The 21643-nt window shown below is 36.9% G+C and overlaps 1 protein-coding gene across 1 annotated transcript in view; it reads right to left on the bottom strand.

Moving 5' to 3' along the window:
- The window catches only part of SEMA3D (semaphorin 3D), a 187176-nt gene that overhangs the window by 105096 nt on the left and 60437 nt on the right, over positions 1-21643 (bottom strand). The window contains exon 2 of the mRNA XM_079786686.1: positions 20312-20500. Within this exon, the coding sequence (XP_079642812.1) occupies positions 20312-20462 (151 nt within the window). The 5' untranslated portion in view covers positions 20463-20500. The remainder of the gene's footprint in view (positions 1-20311; positions 20501-21643) is intronic.

The following is a 21643-nucleotide window of genomic DNA, read 5'->3' as shown; positions in this document are numbered from 1 at the left end:
TCTGGCTACAGTGTTCAGGGTGGATGAGAAATCAGGAAAGGTGGGGGCAGGGAAACTACCCAGAAGTTTCTGAAAGATGGTGAGTCCTGAATTCTAGCAGTGCCAGTTGGAGGAGGGAGATGTTTAAGAATCTTGAATCTCATGTTCTGTTTCTACTTATACAATGAGGAAAAGACATATAAAGTTGACGTTGTCTTTTGCTTTATTTTCTTTCACCATAACAAATTCTATTGGGTTCGGTTTCAAACAAATTTGACAAAGAAAAACAGCTGCAAAAATAGTGACTAACCTGATGTATTATCATTTCAACATGATTTAATGCTGCCTTGTGACAACGTTAGCATCAAAACGATTAAAGCCTGCTTCGCCGATCCTTTGTAGCCAAACTAAATAATTAGACTTAGGCATTACATATGAAAATTTCTCAGGCTGACGCACACATTTTGAAAAGACCTTGGGACAGGGATTGGAACAGGTTCCCTCTTCCCCAGGCAGCTTATCTTTCTTGCATTTCTGCCAAACTAAGCAAAGTCCTTTCTGTTTCCACGGGATCATCAACTAAAGCCAAGAGGGAGAGAAAAAGGAAACAAAGGTTAAGTCCAGAGCCTGCATCTTAACACCTAGAGCTAACAGACTCCCTGGATGTCAGGAATCAGCAATGGATGCTGGCTTTGCGAGCTGCAAACTCGTAAAAGTTAAATGCCGGTAATTTGGCAATACATTTTTTTTTTAAATAAACTTAATTGATTTTTTACAGAGAGGAAGGGAGAGGGATAAAGAGTCAGAAACATCGATGAGAGAGAAACATCGATCAGCTGCCTCCTGCACACCCCCTACTAGGGATGTGCCTGCAACCAAGGTAAATGCCCTTGATCAGAATTGAACCTGGGACCCTTCAGTCCGCAGGCCGACGCTCTATCCACTGAGCCAAACCGGTTAGGGTGGCAATACATTTCTGAGCTTTATCTTTTTTCTTCTCCTAAACTGGCAACTGTCAGGCGTGTGATTTTTAGGACTATCCACAGTTTATCATCCTTTTAAATAGGAACTCTATTGTCCATCCTGCCTTGGGTGGTGGGGTGAGCATGTTGCTTCTCCCATGCCATTCAGAGGAGGCCTGCTCTGCTCTTACTAGTATTAACCAGTGCCCCCTTTCCTCAGATGACAGCAGCAGTTAACTCTGCCATAAATGCTTTCTTTGTTCTATCCACCTAAACCTTTGACTCAATCCACCATAAACGCTCCTTCTAACTGTTCCTTTAGCAATTCGTTGTCCTATCACCTTGTTCTCAGTTTCTAATCTCATGCAATTGCCCAGACCCTCAAATGTCCACTCTGGGAAAATCTACAAACGGATTCTTTCTGAAATGAACAAAGCAAAGTTATGATCATTCAGTTATTCTACTAGTTTAAGTCTGGGAATTCATGCGCATGATGGATTTTAATGGAATGATGACAGACAAGTTGTTCATGATCCATGATCAATAAACCATTACAGAGCAACAGAATGGTTCTGAGGATCTGAAACCCTATAAACAATATTTTCATATGTTTGCATGTATGTGTGCATTTTTTCCTGAAGAGTATGTTCAGAGTCTTTGTCAACAACTGATACTCAGGGGTGGGGAATGTTGGGCCTGTGGGCCATATAAGGCCCTCAAAATCATTTGGCCTGGCCCTGCCAAGGCATTAAGAGTGAGTTAATTAAATGTTTGATCAAATATATCGGGGTAATTTATAAGTTGAAATTTCGTATGGCCCGAGAATGTTATAAATATCCAAATGGCCCTTGGCAGAAAAAAGGTTCCTCACCCCTGCTACAGAGGGAAAAAATAGTCACAGCAAAAATTATATATTTCCCACATGTAGTTAATAACTTTATTTAGAATAATTTCTCATTTTTAGCACAAGAAAGTGAGTCACTACCCTCAGAAAGTTGGAGTTTTGAAGGCAAATGGCTGACTCATCTAAGATCACCAGGTACTCTGCACTTGCCACAAAGACTGATAAGTTCTACTCGCATTGATCTTACAGCCTAATGTAAAGGAAATGCTCATCCACAACAAAAATGAAAATATACTGCAGACAGAGGAGACTAGTCCCGAAAATAGCAGACTATTAAATATCTTTATTAGTAAAATGGAAAGAACTTCCTGTCTGTATTTCCTTTAGCAAGTCCAATAATGCTACTTCACTTCTCTCAGCAATATGTGTGAGCAGAAAAAAACAAATGATCACTAAACCCCTTTCAACACTGGAGTGCTATGGCATTGGAACCTTATGTTTAACGTTGTTAAAATTGAGGATGTGTTTAGTCACAAACTGTCATTCACCTACCTATGGCCATTGCTTTGTTCCAGGGACTAGGTAGTCTCTAACCTTTTGAAAGAACAGAAATACAGTACAAAGAAACTAGAGCTAAAGGAAGGTCTTGTCAGTATCCTGTTTGACTCCCATGTTACCAATTCAGTGAAGTCCAGGACAGTTAAGTAGAGCATCGTGACAATAAAACCTCTCACTCACAGCCAGATGCCACTCATATGAGGGGAAGGCTAAAAATCCCTTAATCCCTGCTCCTACTTCAAATAAAAGTTTGGGCTAAAAAAAAATAATAATTCTTTGTATCTCCCTTTTAGTGTCCCTCAATACAATTGTTCATGTGACCTGACAAAACATTTGACCTGATGGTCTACATTCTTCCTCTTCACCGCAGAGAGGAAGGGAGTGGTTAGTCACATTGAATCTAATAAATTTAGGATTAAGCAACAAAGACTTCCTCAATGTTTGATTGTTAAATGAACAAGATCTCATACCCTTGAAACCCTGCATTTATTGCCAGAAATCCTGAACTGGGTGGAGTTGACAGTTCTCTCACGAGAAGGCCATGTAGCTAAAAAATGGCTTCCCATAGTCTTAAAAAAAAAATGTAACAGGAAGCTTTTTTCTTTTATTTTATTTTCTCTTTTAAGAAGAAAATTGAGGTAATTAAAGACAGAACTTCAAGGGGTAGGAAGGAAATCACCTTTGAGGAAAATCAATTTCCAATCCAATCTACTCCAGCCTAGGGAGAGGAAGCTTCCTCAGCAGAGAGAGCTGACAACCCAAAATGAATCCAGATCTCCAATCTACTCCAGCCTAGGGAGAGGAAGCTTCCTCAGCAGAGAGAGCTGACAACCCAAAATGAATCCAGATCAAAACCCAGTCACCTTTTGCTACCATCTCAGGATATTCAACACAGAATCTTGTCCCACCCACTCCTCTTTTCCCTCAAGGAAATAACTATTACATCAGTAGGGCGGTTCTGAGGTTTCTTAAATACAGCCACGTCTCCAGTGCGTTCTCTGCAAAGTTGTCTAAGTAAAACAATAAAGATATTTATATTCCTTCCTTCACCATAAATTCAGCTTCCCCCCTTGGTCTTTGAATTCTCAGGATTTTCATGCTGTCTGTTAGTATCCAGAGATTCCTTCTATGAAATTCCTACTTCCCATAGTTTCCAGAAATGTTTTGGCTACCAAAGCACCCCGATACCCCCAGACACACACACACACACACACACACACACACACACACACACACACACAAAAGGCCTATTCTCAGTTTGGATCAGGAATTGAGTAAAGGAAGCAAACTGTGATTCCAAAAGGAAAATCAGGAATGCTGTGGCTCACTGAGTCCCTTTTGCTCTCTGTGAACTTGTATTTGCTTCTCCAATGTTTGGTTCAAGGCAAAGCATGGATTCTCTCTTGCATTCAGCCTTTGGAAAATTAGTTCATTTTCAATTGGACCCACCACTTCCAATTGATTTTCTGAGGCTTGAGATCATATGAAAAGATTTTGGTTACTTCCACGTATCAGAAATACCAATTAACCTCTATCTACATACATTTACTCTCCAGAGCTAACAACTAAGAAAACAGAAAGAAAGAATATTAGTTAAACCTAAAATCCTTACAAAAGACTGCTTCAAAACTGTAGGTGCATATGATATCATTGTACTTTCCTAGGTGAGAAGTCCAGCTATGTTTTCTTCCTGCAAATGCAAGTCCCAATCAGAAAATAAAATAAGATAAAATAAAATAAAATTTTCATTTAATCTTCTGCAACGGAATGTTGGAAACCATTCAGTTCGTTAGGCCTTGGACAGATCATTATCTATGTCAATAATAAATCAGATGATACCACACAGGGAAGCATAAATTAGAAACAAATAGAGCTTATTATATCATCAGAGCTGTGTTCTTGCCAGGACAGGATGTGGAGTAGGAGTGTGGCAATTTTACACTGTCACATTTCCATCTACTCCATGCTTTTAAATCACAGGTTTATTCGTATTTGGCTAGCTTTCAACAGTAGATGTTTTATATAATCCATCACATATGAGATTCATAATTTATGATTATGAGACCTTTAAAGTTTTTACTTTGAATAAGAATAAGGCCTTTTAAATTCTCAAAAGCTTTACTATGATAATTTTTCTCATTGAACTATAAAAAAAGGTTAGTATTGTCCTAGTAGCTCAGTTGGTTAGAGTATCATTCAGATACTCCAAGGTTGCAGATTCAATCTCTGGTCAGGGCACATACAAGAAGCAACCAATGGGTGCATAAATAAGTGGAACAACAAAACTCTCTCTCTCTCTCTCTCTCTCTCTCTCTCTCTTCTTCCCCTCTCTCTCTCTAAAAAATGAATTTAAAAATTTTTTAAAGGTTAGCATTATAAAAAAAAAAAACTAGTAAATTTCCAGAAGAACAATGTGATAATAAAATAAACTTCCTCAGAAATAGTTGAGAGGATAATTCAGAGGAAGATTGATTCTACTTTGACAATTATTTTTTTAACTCCCTTCAAAGTATTGAGAATTTCTTTCTTTTCAAATTTTAAGATATGTTTAAAATCAAAGCATCATGTCACAAATCAATGTGGATTTGTTTTCAAACAAGTGTGTGAATTTAACTTTTAAAAACTCGGAAAGTCATACCTTAATGTACCATCTTTTATTGATAGTTGAGCCAACTGCAGATTTCTGGGTTGGACAGGGGTCATCCTCAGAGCTCTGAGGCATTCATACACTATCTTCCAGTTTCTAAAGTCATGACTGAGAAGTCTGACGCTACACGTATCCCAAGCCTTTGAACGTGTCTTCTTTTTTTCTTGGTAGTTATTTGAATCACCACCTCACTGTGACTATTATGAAATTTAAAGTAATTGGCCTGAATATGTCTCAGTTTTGTTTTTCTTGTTGGTTTTCATTTGTTTGTTTTCATTCATTATTCTGGGTACTCAGTGTGAAGTCTGAGCTAAAATTTAATTTCCATAGATTCAGAAAATTTTCAGTTTGGTTATTAATTCAGAATAAACAGATGCCAATTATCCATAGAACATTTCTCTCAGTTTTCTCCAGAAAGGATCCCCTGATCAACTGCCCAAGGGGATAGTCCTGGTGTAAGTGTGCAGGGAATTTGCATCAGAATATGTACATAGACTTACAAGAGGGAGATTAAAAATACATTATAAAATAATGTTCTCCTGAAATTCAGACAATGCTTATAGGGTATGAGAAATGAAATAATGTTCCCATAAGTTGTTTCTCTGTCATAAATTATTCGTTCTCAAATGATGACTTCAAAACAGACAAACCTAAAGCCCAAGGCCAATTTGAACTTCTTAATCCCTTCCCCTTTTTCGCCCAGCCTCCCAACCTCCCTCCCATCTGGTCTCTGTATCTGAGTTTGTTAATTTATTTTGTCTTTTTACATTCTACATGTGTTTGTCTTTCTCTGACTTATTTCACTTAGCATAATACCCTCTAGGTCTAGCCATGTTGGTGCAAATGGCAAGATAATCAAAGGCCTGTTTATACCAATTAACCTCCAAGAAGGTAACTCATCTATCAGGACCCAGGAAGTGGAGGCTCCCGCCACAGATCTGAGCCTGCACCCAGCCAGGCGGGACCTGCAGGCGCACCTGTGCGCCCAGCTCAGCTGCAGGTGGTTCACCTGAGCCCAGGAGGCCTCCCTCTCCCGCCAGCACCCGCAATCAGGGCTCCCCCAGCCCCAGGCTGCTTTCTCCGGAATAACGGACATCGCACTTGTTACTAAACTAGTAGTTCTGTCCATGGAAAGTTCTGGCGACAAGATGGGCGGGAAGACAGGTGCAGGGTTCGGCTGCCAAGCGACGCAGGTGGAGGACCCCATGGAGCCGCGTCCGCTGCCTCGGCCGCTGCCTGCTGCTCGCCTCTCGGGTGAGTTTCCCTGGGGTTGAGCTCCGCTTGGGGTGCGTTCTGAGCTCTGGGAGTTGGTTTGTCCTAAAACTTTGTCCTAAACCGGGGGGCGGGGTGGGGGGAGATTGCGGTGCGAGAGCCCAGAGGTGTCCTGGTGAGGCCTGGTGGGCCACACGTTTGGGGATGTAGCCGCCCTCGTCCACAGGGTCAGCGAGGGAAAACAGTGGGTACCCCTCCGTCTAAGCAAGCAAGATAGCAGGCCCTTAGGGGACACACTGAACCCTCCCGCTAACTCAGCATAAACTGCGGGGGGCTTGGGGAAATCACTTAAGAAAGTCAGACTGTTTTGATCAGTGACACATCAACATTGAGGTAGGCACGGCCTGGCTGTAGCTGAGTTGGGTAGAGCGTCCTCCAGGTACACCAAGGTCGTGGGTCCTCCCTGGTCAGGGAACACACAAGAATCAGCCAATGAAGGCGTAAATCAGTGGGACAACAAATTGATAGTTCGCTCTCTCTCTCTCCCTAATCAATAAATAAATAAATAAAATTAAAAATTGGAATAGGCACAAGTCAGTCTGTTTATCTTTTCTTTTTTTTTTTTTAAATCCTCACCCGAGGATATTTTTCTACTGATTTTTAGAGAGAGTGGAAGAGAGAGGGAAAGACAGAGAAATATCGATGTGTCTCACATCGATTGGTTGCCTCCTGCATGCGCCCTAACCAGGGTCCGGCTAGGGAGGAGCCTGCAACCCAGGTACATGCCCTTGGCTGGTATCTTATGGGGACCCTTTGGTCTGCAGGCCCACACTCTATCCACTGAGCCAAACTGGCGAGGGCTCCTTTTTCTTTTTTTAAATATTTTTGTTGATTTCACTCACACCAACATCCAGCTAAATTTAAAGTCCTTATAGATTCTGTCATGCAAATTTCCTATTCTTCTCATCAAATATTTATTCCTATTGTCAGCCAGGCTAAGATCCATATTACTACTTCTCTAAATTATTGTAATAGACTCATAAACAACCTAGTTCTATGTGCTCTTCCCTCGCCAATTCTTAGCACATAATGCTGCCAATTTCATTTATTCCCCCATAAATCACAATTAAGTTAGGTTAATTTCATGATCAAAATCCTCCAATGCTAATATACACTTCATTCAATAAACCCTAAGTTTCTTCCAATGTTCAAAGTTCAGTTTCATACCCAACTGCCTCTGAAATTCTTGTAAATGTTTGCTTTATTTACCCTAATCCTATGACGTTAATCTTTCTGCAGTTACTTTGCCCCTTAAAAATACTAAAAGCCCTTATCCTATATAATAAAAGGCTAATATGCAAATTGACTGAACGGCAGAACAACCGATCACTATGATGCACACTGACCACCAGGGGGCAGACACTCACTGCAGGAGCTGCCCCCTGGTGGTCGGTGCGCTCCCACAGGGGGATTGCCGCTCAGCCAGAAGCCGGGCTCATGGCTGGTGAGTGCAGCGGTGGCGGCGGGAGCCTCTCCTGCCTCAGCAGCAGTCGGACATCCCCCAAGGGCTGACAGTCGGACATCCCCTGAGGGCTGGCAGTTGGACATCCCCTGAGGGTTCCTGGACTGCAAGAGAGTGCAGGCCGGGCTGAGGGACTGCCCCCTGCCCCCAGTGCACGAATTTTGTGCACTGGCCCTCTAGTAGGTAAGAATAATGTCTAAATTACTGTTGTAATTCATGATCATTTCTTGCACATAAGTATAGTAAACTTGTAACTAATGAAGTTTCAAACTACTGATTCTTGTTTGCATTCTTTTATCCACCTTCCTTCTAAATCAGGATTTACTTTAGGCTTATTAATAATTTAGAGAGGTTAATGTGCCATTTGAAGATCCAATTGTGGCTCTAATGGTTTGCAGTCATAAGAGGTTCCCGATGTGATTTCCAAATGCTCATGTGTGGGTGGGGAGGGGAGGGGTTCTGAAACAGTACTCTAGAGCAGTGCTTCTCAGCTTTAAATAAGCATTCAAATCAGCTGGGATTCTTGTTAAAATAAGATTCTCATTTAGAAGTTTGGGAGGGGGTCTGAGATTCTGCATTTCTAACAAGCTCCCAGATTATGCTGATGCTACAGGTCCTTGAACCACAGCTGGAATACAAAAGCTAAAGAACACTGTGACCCATTGCACTCCTTCCTTCTTCATATGAGAATTTCTCTCAAACCTTTAAATGATGGCATGTAGTAATGTATGCAAGATGACCAAGTTATTATTTTCCCCCCTTTACAATTCTACTTTGGTCAAGTCTGTACATCTCTCACTTAATTAACTTAAATGATAATGAACTTAATTGCTGTAAGTAATAAATGACCTGCTTAGTTTAAACCCATGATGTATGTAAACTTCCAACTGCCCCTATTTTCTTATATAAAGGAGGAAAGTACATTCATTTAATATGCATTAACCTGGAAGGAAGATGCAAAGATGACAACTTATGATTTATTATTGACTGTTAAGTAAATTCCCTGTTACTTGTGGCAGCAGAAATTCTACCCAAGATGCCTGAATATAATTATATTTTTAAAGACCTTAAATTCATGTCTTCAATTCATTCAATAATATATGTTGCTCTCTCTCTTTGAAGCTTGGCATAACATTCATTTTGTGCTTTATAACATCCAAGGAGCCTTCCCTATATTATTTAATGTCCAAATGAGAAAATCTAGACTTGGAGCAAATAATTATTCTAATGCAGCATGAATGAACCAGAGGAAGAGCTAAAATCTATCTGTGCCTTCTATCTCTAACCCCATTAGCCACTACCACTATAGTTTATATTATACGATATAGCATTACTTGGAAAAACAAGGTTCTTTTTAAAAACAACTCAAGTTTATGGAATATACCCACAGACAAGTTCACTCCTATTGCTTCTTCCTCTCCACCATTCCATTGGGATTACTGAAATATTTATCTTATTTTTTCTACTGTGTCTAGCACACTGTGGCTTTAGACAAATAAACCTCTTTATGAGTAGCTTTCTTTCTAAGTAAAAAGCACTTTAGTTCTAATGTATGACTCTTTTGGATTAATAGAATTAAATCAACATGTTTAATGGGCTCTTACAAAAATACAAAATGTATATTACTAGTTCTTAAGAAACAGAGCCATTTATCAAATTTTCTGTTAAAAAGACCCAATAACATCCACTTTTAAAATGTCCATAAATTTATATTTTACACATGTATTGAAAGGACTTTACTGTAAAAAAAATTTTATAATAAGACCTAAGGAATGAGAGCCAAATTGTAGGTAAGTGAAATCATAAAACAAGCAGTTGCATATAAAACTTTTTATCTACTCAGTAATTTATAGAATAGTAAACCAACTACATGTAAGATCTGTTCAAAGAAAACATTTTTTAACCAAAAAAAAAAATGTTGACTGGGTGTAATCCCTCAAAATATTGCCTTTACTTAAGCTATGGCCCTTCTAAAGTCCCTTCCATATTTATGTATAACCAAAGACACAACCAAAAGGTCTCATGACCTGGGTCTCGTTGACCCTGCCTGAAGGGCATCACTAACCACTGTAGACCTCAGTGATTTTTGTGGATCTTCTTAATTCCAGGAACACATTTTGTAATGATATTTGTGTGGCAAAATGTCAGCCTCTGTTACCTCATATTATTATGTAACTTCCACTGCTTTGTGAACCTCCACAGATCAATAATGTTTAGAACAGAGCTCCACATACACTAAAATAGATTTTAATTATTATTAAATAACAGGGTTAGATACAGACAAGTTGTAGTACAAACAATATTGAAGTGAAAAGGAGAGACTTGGATCAGTTTTTTTTTTAAATTATGTATTATGTAACCCTGGGGTTATTATTTAATCTTTCTGGAATTTAATTTCCAAATCCTTATATATCAATATTCTAAACATATACAGTGCTTACAACCTATGTCACTATATCAAATTGAACACATTCCTCTTTGAATACATTTTACTATATGTTTACCCTCTCTTTCCATATTGACAATAGTCGACGCTGTTAATGAACCAGATAATAGTTTATTATGTAACATAAGCCACTTTTGTTAACTTATTTTCTAAGAGTTGCCTATTTTTAGAGGGAAAAAATGGAGTTTCTTTACTATTTTCTTCAATAGTGTATGGATTGTCCCACATCTCTCTGAATCATCAATTATTCCTCTCCTAGATAATTTCAATTAGCATATAAATATGCTGTTATTTAACACATTGAAATGCAAGTCTCTTGATCACATTGTCCTTCCAGCTACTACTGTTCTTGTCTCCCTTACAAAAAAAAATCCTTGAAAAACCTTATTTATAATGGTCTCTAGTCCCTCAGCCTATACTTAACAAGAATCTATCCTAATTTTGCTATGGCTCCCACATTCAGAAACTGGTATCATCAACAGCAATGAACTATTAAATCTAATGTTAATTTTTATTTGTCATCTTTCATAACACATTAGCTCAGTATGACACTGCTGATAATCCCTTTTCCTTTATTTTTTAAAAATTATGTTTTTATTGATTTCAGAGAGAGGAAGGGAAAGGGAGAGTTAGAAACATCCATGATGAGAAAAAATCATTAATTGGCTGACTCCTGCAAGTCCCCTATGGGGGTTCGAGCCCGCAACCCAGGCATGTGCCCTGCCTGACCAGGAATTGAACCGTGACCTCCTGCTTCATGGGTCAACACTCAACCACTGAGCCACACTGGCCAGGCTTCCTTTACTTTTTGAATTTAACTTCCGCTGTAATAAATTTCTGATTTCTCTCCCACACAACTGGGTGCTTCTTTTCAGTTCACTTGATGCTTATTCCTCCTTTCTCTAATTTCCTGACGTGAGGGTATCCCAGAACTCAATCCTTTGAATTATGTTACATCCCTTAGTCATCTCACAGAGTCTCATAGATTTAAAAATTTTTATAGGCTAACTGCCAAATCCATATCTTCAAATGACATCTCCCATAAATCCTGGAAGTTATATACTCAAATGCCTTCTTGACATCTCACTTAGATATCTAATAGCCTTCTTAAGCAAATATGTCCACTTCATCTCCCCAATCCAACTTCTTTTACCATCTTTTCCATTTCAATTAATAGTAACTCTGTCCTTAACCTTTTGCACTCGGATGTCAAGTGCAAATTACTCTTTGAATGTGTCAATAATTTGAAATATAAAAAAATCCAAATAAATAAGTTTGTATGAAAAGAAACTCCAGTTTTTTATTCTACTGCCGTGCTTTGTAAAATCCGGGGTATTTAAAAAATTAAATCCCGAGTAGAATAAAGGAATCGAGAAAAAAGCAAGCGAGTGCAAAGGGTTAAACCAAAAACAAATAAAAACACCCATGGAGTCAGATTTTATATCTCTTCCTCTTATTCCATATCCAGTCCATCAACAATGTTGTGGGCTCTATCTTTATACTCTTCTTCCTACACTGCAACACTGGCTTCAAACTTGATTCCCTATTTCCCTACTCTTTCCCTTTCCGTGTATTTACAACACAGAAACCAGACTGAATCTATAACGCAAGTCAGATCATGTTCCCTCTGTGCTCAAAATTCTCCAGTAAATTCCCATAACACAGATGAAAAATCAATGTTTTAATAATGGCAGCAGTGGCAGGACTAATCTTCTTGCCTTCTATTAACTCTCTAATTTAAGCAATCTTCTTCTTTCAGGTTTAGCCATCCTGTCTTCCTTAGGATCCTTGAACATGCCATATACCTTTTTACCTCAGGACTTTTGCACTTGCTGTTCCTTTCCCAATCATCTGCAGGACTTTAGATTGTTCTTTAAATATCTGTGAAAACATCACTGTCTAGTGAGATCTTCCCTGACTATTATACCTCACCACTCTTTAGCGAACATTTCTCATTCATTTTCTCTATACCATAGCACTTATCATCTCCTATCTTGCTTATGTAATGTACTTATGTATAGTATGCCTTTCCATGTCTATAATAATAAAAGTGTAATATGCTAATTACACCGGACGACCTTCTGGACAAAGCCAGGGCTGTGAGGGAAGTCCGGGTCCTGGGTGCCAGAGGGAAGCTGGTGCCAGTAGCCAGGGGAAGGAAGGCCTACTCTTGCACTAATTTCATGCATTGGGCCTCTAGTCAGAATATAAACTACATGATGACAGGGAATTTTGCCTCTTCTGTTTGCTGATATATCCTCTTGTTGACAGAACAAGGCCGGAAACATAGTGAACACTCAGAATCTATTGTTATGAACTGTTGACTGCTGAATATCAAATGTGTACACCGTAAAATTATCCTTGAACTCTTAAACCTATGGAGGAAGCCCAACTGCACAGCCTCAGTTTAGAGAAAGTATGTCTGGGTAAACAAGTGAGCCCATTCAAAAATGGCACATCCACCAAAATGCCTTACTTCATAAAAATGTATATATATGGGAATTCTTACTATAAGATTGATAAGGCTTCTTCATAAGTACTTTAAGGGAACAATTTCATAGCAAGCCATCATCTTTTCCCACTGTTAAAAAAGGGGAAAAAGGAAAAACCCAGACTACATGTCTGACCTCATGAATGATTTTATGATTCATTTTAACCAACTCTGAGGGCTACCAAACACTCAAAGACACTAATCAAGGTCAACAATGACCTTTCTAACTGTAAGAGCTTGTTAACAACTAGAAGACCACAAGGTAAGAATCCTGGAAAGCGCCTTAAATACATTCACAATCTGTGGGTGGTGCTTCACTGAGGGAAACTAACTCTAGTAGAACATGCTTTGGGAGTAAAAACATCTTTAATATATGTTGTAACCCCCAAGAGAAAACTATATCATATTTTTCAAATGTATTTACATAGGGGAAACTCTAGTCTGGGAATAACCATTAACATCTAGCATGATAATGATATTTCACAAAAAAATAATAATTGCCAACATATTAAATGCTTACGATGCCAAACCACTGTTTTAGGCGCTTTACACGGATCAACCTTCACAAACAACCTTATTAGAATTAAATGAATTAATGCATTTAGATTTACTGTTAGGTTTACACTGCTATGGATAAGAAAACTGCAGCACAGAAAAGAAAGGTCCAAATATACCACAACTAGTAACAGCAGTTAATACCAGGCAGTTTGGCTTCAGAGCCCGCTTTCTTCCCCTGCTATACCAAACTGAGTTCATTGAAGTAACATTGGGTTAGCCCAGTGGTTGGCAAACTCATTAGTCAACAGAGTCAAATATCAACACTACAATGATTAAAATTTCTTTTGAGAGCCACATGTTTTAAACTTAAACTTCTTCTAACGCCACTTCTTTAAAATAGACTCGCCCAGGCCATGGTATTTTGTGGAAGAGCCACACTCAAGGGGCCAAAAAGCTGCATGTGCCTCATGAGCCCCAGTTTGCTGGCCCCAGGGTTAGTCAAATCAAACAAGTTAGATGAGTCAAATAGCCATGAATCTCTACTTAAGATACATCCTGCACTTCACAGCTAAACAGAGTAATTTTTAAAAAATATATTTTATTGATTTTTTACAGAGAGGAAGGGAGAGGGATAGAGTTAGAAACATCAATGAGAGAGAAACATTGATCAGCTGGCTCCTGCACACCCCCTACTGGGGATGTGCCTGCAACCAAGGTATAAGCCCTTGACCGGAATCGAACCTGGGACCCCTTCAGTCTGCAGGCCAACGCTCTATCTACTGAGCCAAACTGGTTAGGGCCAGAGTAATTTTTAAGTTAAGAAAAATATATAGACATATCCAATCGTTTATCACAAAACTGCAACAAAGCCAAAAACCATTCTATCAAATACATTAAGGTTTAGTTATACAACAGCAGATAAAATTTTTAAAGGTGATTTCTAGTTGGGGTTATTTTTTTCCTAGAAAATACATGTAAGTTTTGAGGAGCAAAAAATAGTTATTACTAATGATAGTTATTGAAAAGAACATACTGCCAAAGGAGTAAAGATAAAACCTTGTGTGTGTGTGCATGTGTGTGTGTGTATATATATATATATATATATATATATATATATATGTGTGCGCATATATATATATATATATATATATATATATATATATATATATCATGATATTTGTGTTCCTGAACACACAATGTTTCTCTCAAGGGCATACAAGGTGGCAACAGCATGGGCCTTGAAGTAGAAAGATGAAAACACATAAGTTAGTTCTGCCATGCAATGGCTTTTTGCTTTGGTGCAAGGCCTTAAGATTCTGAGCCTCAGGTTTCTTATCTACAAAATGGGTATAAAGAAGATGGTTTTCAAGGTGTAATAAAACTTCATGATACATTTTTGTAGGGTTCATGGACCCAGTCACTCTATTGCTTCATATTCTTCATAGCACTTCCACGATTTTAAATAATATTCATTTGTTTGATTACCTGTTCATTGTATGTCACTCTATCTGAAAAAGAAATTAAAAGAGGATAGTGACTTTTCTCTGACATAGGACAGTGTGAGGCACAGTGATTGTTCAATACATTTTTGTAGACTGGATGAATATATGGTAACTATTAAGTGGGTTAGTTTCCTTTCTGATGTCTTATACGTGTGGGTTCAGTGTTGACTATGCTTTGTAGATTTACTGTAATTCTTTGAAATAGCAAGACTTTTGTGAGGAAAATATTGAAATGGAATTGATACCTGAATGCTTATTACATCAGGCTCTAAAGAATGTAGTTAGAAAAGAGACTATATTAACTTGGGGTAGTAAACACACAATACAATATACAGATGATGTATTATAGAATTGTATACCTGAAACGTATGTAATTTTATTTACCAATGTTATCCCAATAAATTCAATAACAATAGAGAATCAGATCATATATATATATATATATACACACATATATATACATATACATACACACACATATATATATTTATTTATTTATTTATATATTATATATGTGTGTGTATATATGTATATGACAGATCTATATCTCTATTATAAGCAATTAATGTAAGTCAATTCTAAAATTTTAATGAGGGAAAAGAAACAACATTTATCTTAAGGGATGGATCTTTATAAATTGATTAACTTTCATTTTTTCTCTTCCTTTTTATATTTTTTTTGTCTATTTTCTCTTTAGCTATGTTACTTATCTCATCTTCTGGGGGTTTTCAAACAAAGAACATTGAAGATACTAGTGATTCTATGTATAAGTAGCCTTAAGCCATATGAGTTCCTTCATGATGATTGTGAGTTAGAAAATGTTTACACTGCTACAAGATTGAAGTAGGTTATCTCTCAAAAATTATTTTTACTTCATCTGTAGTATAAACTGTACAAGTCATGTGAGAAGCCCACCTTATAGGAATATACATATCTTATAACACAAAATCCAGAAATATAGAACACCCTGACTCAGGGCTCCTGACTCATTACTCAAGAAACAGATTTAGCATGAGTAAATGTGCAAGAATTCAAAATATGCAACTGAATAGAAGTCTCTTTATACAACAATAGAACCAAACAAGCTCCTGTGGATTTAGAGGTTCAAAGCTAAGTCTTTATCAAAAAGCATTCTTTGGATAAAACGGTTGTTATATTTCTGTTGGCCTTTAGGAAATCCCTCAAAATAATCTTCCAGATGTTTGAAAGAGCGGACACAATGACACTGGCTGCATCTCTGATCAGCACATAAGGAAGCATGAGCTATGGAAAGCAAAGAAAACAAAGCTGATTTTGTGGCCATTAAAATTAGTTTTTAAACCCAACTTAATTTTTAATTTTGGATTATTTTTCTAACCTCACATTCTATTCTGCCAGTGTTTTAGTGCCCAAGTATGAACTTTTACACTCTGCTAAAACTGTTTAAGCAATGGGTGGTACTAGTTGATCTCAATTCATTAGTCAGAATCATAAGAGAAAGAGAGAAAATGCCAAGGGAGAGTTGTGATTATTATCATAAATGTAGAAAGTGTTATATAAGCAATAATCTCACCATAACACTAAGTTAACAATAATTTTTATGTCATCACATTGTATATTCAGGAATAGTTGTCCATTTTTAAAAAGCAGCATGTCAGGATTTGAACTTCTTTCCTTCTAAACTCTCAGATATGGTACAGAAGAGGTGGATAAGAAAACTGTTGACATTTTTTAACCCTTTGCACTCGCTTGCTTTTTTCTCGATTCCTTTATTCTACTCGGGATTTAATTTTTTAAATACCCCAGATTTTACAAAGCGCGGCAGTAGAATAAAAAACTGGAGTTTCTTTTCATACATACTTATTTATTTGGATTTTTTTATATTTCAAATTATTGATACATTCAATACAATTCGACATACGAGCTGCTACCGATGCTAACTGTGTCGAGTCACACTCGACATCCGAGTGCAAAAGGTTAAAGTGGATGGGAAATGTAGATAGACTGCATAGTTCTACATGATGATTTCCAAAAAGGGGACCCATAAGCTTTACAGTGGAAAGAGTAGTAAGAGTTGTCAATAATTCTCCTAGCCAAGGTGACTACTCTATTATTAGTATACTAGTGGCCCGGTGCACGAATTCATGCACATTGAAAGGAAATTAATTAGAAGACATATTTTAATATCGCTATTTGCCCTTTATGATAGAAGTGTCAACCAAATTCACAATTAAGAATGACAGATCGAAACACACACATACGATTAGCACCAGTGAGAGCTGGATAGATAGATAGATAGATAGATAGATAGATAGATAGATAGATAGATAAACTTGCTTAGTTAGACCTGCTTTCTGATTTAGCTAAACTTTTTCCAGCCCAGTGAAGCACTCCAACTTCTCTTTCAGGTAATTGTCAGCAACACAGCAGTAAATATCAATAAAAATCAGATTATTATTATAGATCACACAGGGAAAACAAAGGGTAAAATATTTAATGGCAGGCAGTGTTGGACTGTATTCTGCACAGTGAGAAAACCTGAAGTCATTTTCAAGGTCCACCATTTTTTCTTTTCAGTTGGGTCAAGTTTCTAAGCTTTCTAAATCTCCATTTTCAGGCTAATGAAAAGAAAATAGGATTCCACTGAGTCTCCTATCTACCTATTCCAGGACTTCTGCAAGTATCAAATGAGATGAGGCATGGGATAATACTTCACAAACATTTGGTTAAAGTGTAAAATGTTACCTGGCTATAAAGCAAGTCGTGTTTCTGGGCTGAAGAAACTCCAAGGAGGCTAGTCTCTAGGGAGAGGAAGCTGGGTGTTGCTACATGATGTCATTACCTGGCGCCCACAGCCACTGTTTCCAGGCTGGACTGGGCTGTGGGCCACATTTTGTGCTATGGGGTCTCGGCAGCATTGGCTGCAATTTGGTGGGGTGTTGCTCCAGGGTGGTGGCGGGTCCTGTGTCCCACTTGGGAGAAGTCGAGTGTTGCTTTGTGGGCACCAGATCCGCAGTGCCATTTCTCTGTAAATGGCAAGTGCACTTCACGGCAGCTCCTGCATTGAGCATCTACCCCCTGGTGGTCAGTGCACGTCATAGTGACTGGTTGGACAGTCAGACACTTAGCATATTAGCCTTTTATATAGATAGATAGATAGATAGATAGATAGATAGATAGATAGATAGATAGATAGATATAGATATAGATATATACATATAGATATAGATATATATAGATAGGTAGATATAGATAATCTGGAAATGAATGACTAATAGAAGCTACTGGGAGCCAGCTAGAATGTGCCTATGCCTGTGCGTCACTATTAAGCTTGAGTTGGGAGGCAATTTCTATAATTCCTACCCTGCATTTAATCTTTGCTACTGTTTAGCAGCCTTTGATATGTAGATGACCTACATATAGATCAAAACCTAACATTCCGTAAGTATACTGAATATAAGAACCAAAAAAAGACTAGTTCTTAATGTCTAATCAATCCAACACTTATACCAGGTTCTCCTTATATATAAGCACTAGGTGCTGAGAGGTCTGAAAATCTGTAAGAGATATATAAAAAAAATTATTTTAAACTCTTATAAGGTTGAGTCCAAGTCCAAAAACATTTATTAATATATAAAAAAAACCCTCTACCTAGGGAAAAACTTAGTTAATGCTTTTCTATTTTTAATTATTTACTTTTAAATGATTAACTTACTGCATTTGCGTAATCACTTGTATAAAAATTTGATTACGAACACCAATTATCATAATGGCAATCTACTTATCTTTTTTCCATAAATTTATCAAAGGACATAGAATCCCACAAATCTGTACATCTATTTTGGCCATACAATGATTTTTTTTTCTTTTTTTGGTCACCCAGTGATCTTAAACAGAGCATGCAGTCTTCTTCAACTCCATTCAATTTTAACGACTGAAACTCATCTATTCAGTTAGTTAAATATCAGCATGATGCTTCTTCCAACTTTAAAGTTCACTCTGGGAGGCAAGTGCCTCCGGGAAGAACTACTGATGTCTAGGGTCTGAGAAACAGGATTAGGCATCCAGGTCCTATGAAGCATGGGTTTGATGCAGGAGCTGAACCATGAACTAATTTGAGATGTTGGCAAATTTCTCAACTTCTCAGCACCTCTGTAACTTTATATATAGTAAAAGGAATGGTAATAATCCCCATCTCACAGGATGGTGGTGAGAATGAAATGACATAATTCACACACAATCCTTATACCAATACTTTGCTCCTAATGAATCCATAGTTACTGATTATTAACAACTAATAAAGTTTTTTGCAAGTCTGATTTATTTTACATTATTCACCTTATCAATGCAACATTCTTGTGTTATTCACTAGCATAGAATCAGATAACATTTCCTTTTTTCCCTTAATATCTTTGTTTTCAAACTTTCCAGATAGTTTTAATATTTATTTTCTGTTCTTTTCTTAAGGTAATGTTAAGTACAGGCAAATAAACAAATTGGACATGTGCAATATAAAGGGTTGTAAAATATCCATATACTTCAGTGATTGATATGTTAATCAGGATAGAGAACATTTCCATAATCCCAGAAAGTTTCCTCTCTTACCCATTTCCAATCAATCTTCCCTTTGACCACAAAAAGGCTATGTTCTGATTTTTTAAACCATAGAGTAGTTTTATCTGTTCTAGAAATTCAATATGACTATAAAACTAAAAAAGGTATGTTGCCTTAACTCTTTAGTTCATGATATCAATTCCAAACAAATACCAACATATAAAAATGTGTAATGTGTATAATATGCTAATTCCATTAACACTTTTATTTGACATCAAATTAGCTTTTATAATTGATATTTAATTTAAGCTGAAAATAAGCTGTCTTAAATATTAGAGGATATTAAAACCGCCAGTATAATCTTTTACCTGCCAACTTCAGAATAGAGAAGTCTGATCCCTCTACATTCCTCTCAGTAGTTAAGGTATTAAAGAAGCAAAAGGTATATCATAGGAAAGAGAACAAAAGAAAGAAATCTTTGAGCATAAAACTTGGCACTCTCTGTCTTCTCTCTCACATGTAAGTATATACATATATCTTTTACAAATACATATACATAAGATGATTGAATATAACTTACATAAACTTTGCTTTTATATTAATTTAAATATTAAAAGCAATTAGTTTAGCATATTTCATATCTGAAATAGTTCTCTCATCCTTTTAAGCCTTTCATACTACCTTAAAATAATAAAATATGTATATGCTTGAGATGTTAAAGGTATATTAGTGTGTTAATTTTTTTGATGATATCTTACTGTTTTAAAAAAGAAAATATCCTCTAGGGATAAACTAATTGGTAGCAGCTATATGAAATATATTTTTTTCTCTTTTTAGGGATTTAATACAAAACTGATTACAACTTGCAGACCAAAATTTCCTAATTATACTTCTAAGTAGTTGATCATTGTAAAAAATGGAATGAACATTGCATCTACACATACAGTTTGGATATCTATTTTCCTCACAAAAATGATAAATAATTGGTCTTTGTGTTCTGTAATATTTTTATTAACTGATGCCCATGCAATAAACATGTCAGTGAAGTCAGCACGCATTTCTAAATAAAAGAAATACAATAATTAAAAAGAAAATCTGAAAACATTTACACATTTACCTTTGTAGGTTAGCTTGAGCCGTGGAATATTTTGCTTAGAAGTTCCAATGACTGGAAGAAACAGCATGGTCATGCTTAGCATCATCAAGGCATGAAAAAAGTAAAAATAGTAGCTTTTGGACTTTGGTCTCTCATCTTTATTAGCATTCATGATGAAAACAATGTTCTCTTTGAAACAGTGGAAACAAGCTAAAAATAAGAAAAGAACTATTATTAATACAGCATTTTGCAGATTTTTCCAAGTCTTAGTCATAAACTGATGAATGTATATAGATTTAAAAACAACTGCTCCTTCTCTCTTGTTTTGCTCTTACAAATATTTGCCAGAGAAATGAATCAGAAATGAATAATAAAATCCAGGTCTGGCTTTACTCAGTTGTGGAAATGAGTGTATAACTTCAAATTAACAATGTATGTAATTAGCATATCTTCTTCTAAAGTTACTTATGCAAATGTAGGAGGAGCCAATTCTTTCTGTAACTTGAATTCTTTAATCAGATGAAAACACTGGCAGAAGCCCACTCTTTTCCCATATTATTGTCAAAAGAAAAGACACCCCCCAAGCAAAAACAAATAAAAGCTGTCTTCTTGAGGAGTTCTTCTCTTGCTTGTGACTTTAAAGATATTTACAAAGTCTACCTAAAATTGGGAAAAGTAGAGATGATCAGGTCAGGGCCACCAGTACAATTTTAGGCCTGGGACAATGTAATCTTAGTTGCACCGTCTACAGTTCTACACAGGAGAGCACGGAATAGAAAAACAAACTGTAAAATAAAGGGTTTATAAGAGGAAGGAGGTGGTTATTAACAAGTTTGCCATAAAGAAGCTGCCTTGGTTATCTTTGTTAAGATATGGGGAAAAATCAAAACTCACATATTTTAAACTAATCCTAATAATAATAATTACAAATTACATTCATTGAGCATTTATATATACTAGTTTTTAAAAATTGTTTTGCATAGATTCAATGACTTAATGCTAGTAAATTAATTAACAAAGGAGGCGATTAGATTGTCGTGGCTCTAATGTCATGGTGGTAAGTAAACCTAAATCTAAGCCTATGAATGACTCAAAGTTATGAACTCAAAACACTAAAGACAACCAATCACAAACAGCCAACTAAACTTTAAAATATAGCCAATGAAATAATTTACTTTCTGCCCAGACAGTTTTGCTCAGTGGTTGAGCATCCACTCATGAGCCAAGAGGATACCAGTTCTATTCCCAGTCAGGGCACATGCCCGGATTGTGGGCTCTATCCCCAATAAGCGGCATGCAGGAGGCAGCCAATCGATGTGCTTCTCTTTTATGATGTTTCTATTTCTCTATCCC

Source organism: Cnephaeus nilssonii (assembly GCF_951640355.1).
Source record: "Cnephaeus nilssonii genome assembly, chromosome: 12".
Taxonomy (NCBI): domain Eukaryota; kingdom Metazoa; phylum Chordata; class Mammalia; order Chiroptera; family Vespertilionidae; genus Cnephaeus; species Cnephaeus nilssonii.
The sequence above is the reverse complement of the archived record's forward strand: the minus strand, read 5'-3'. Positions and strand labels throughout refer to the sequence as shown.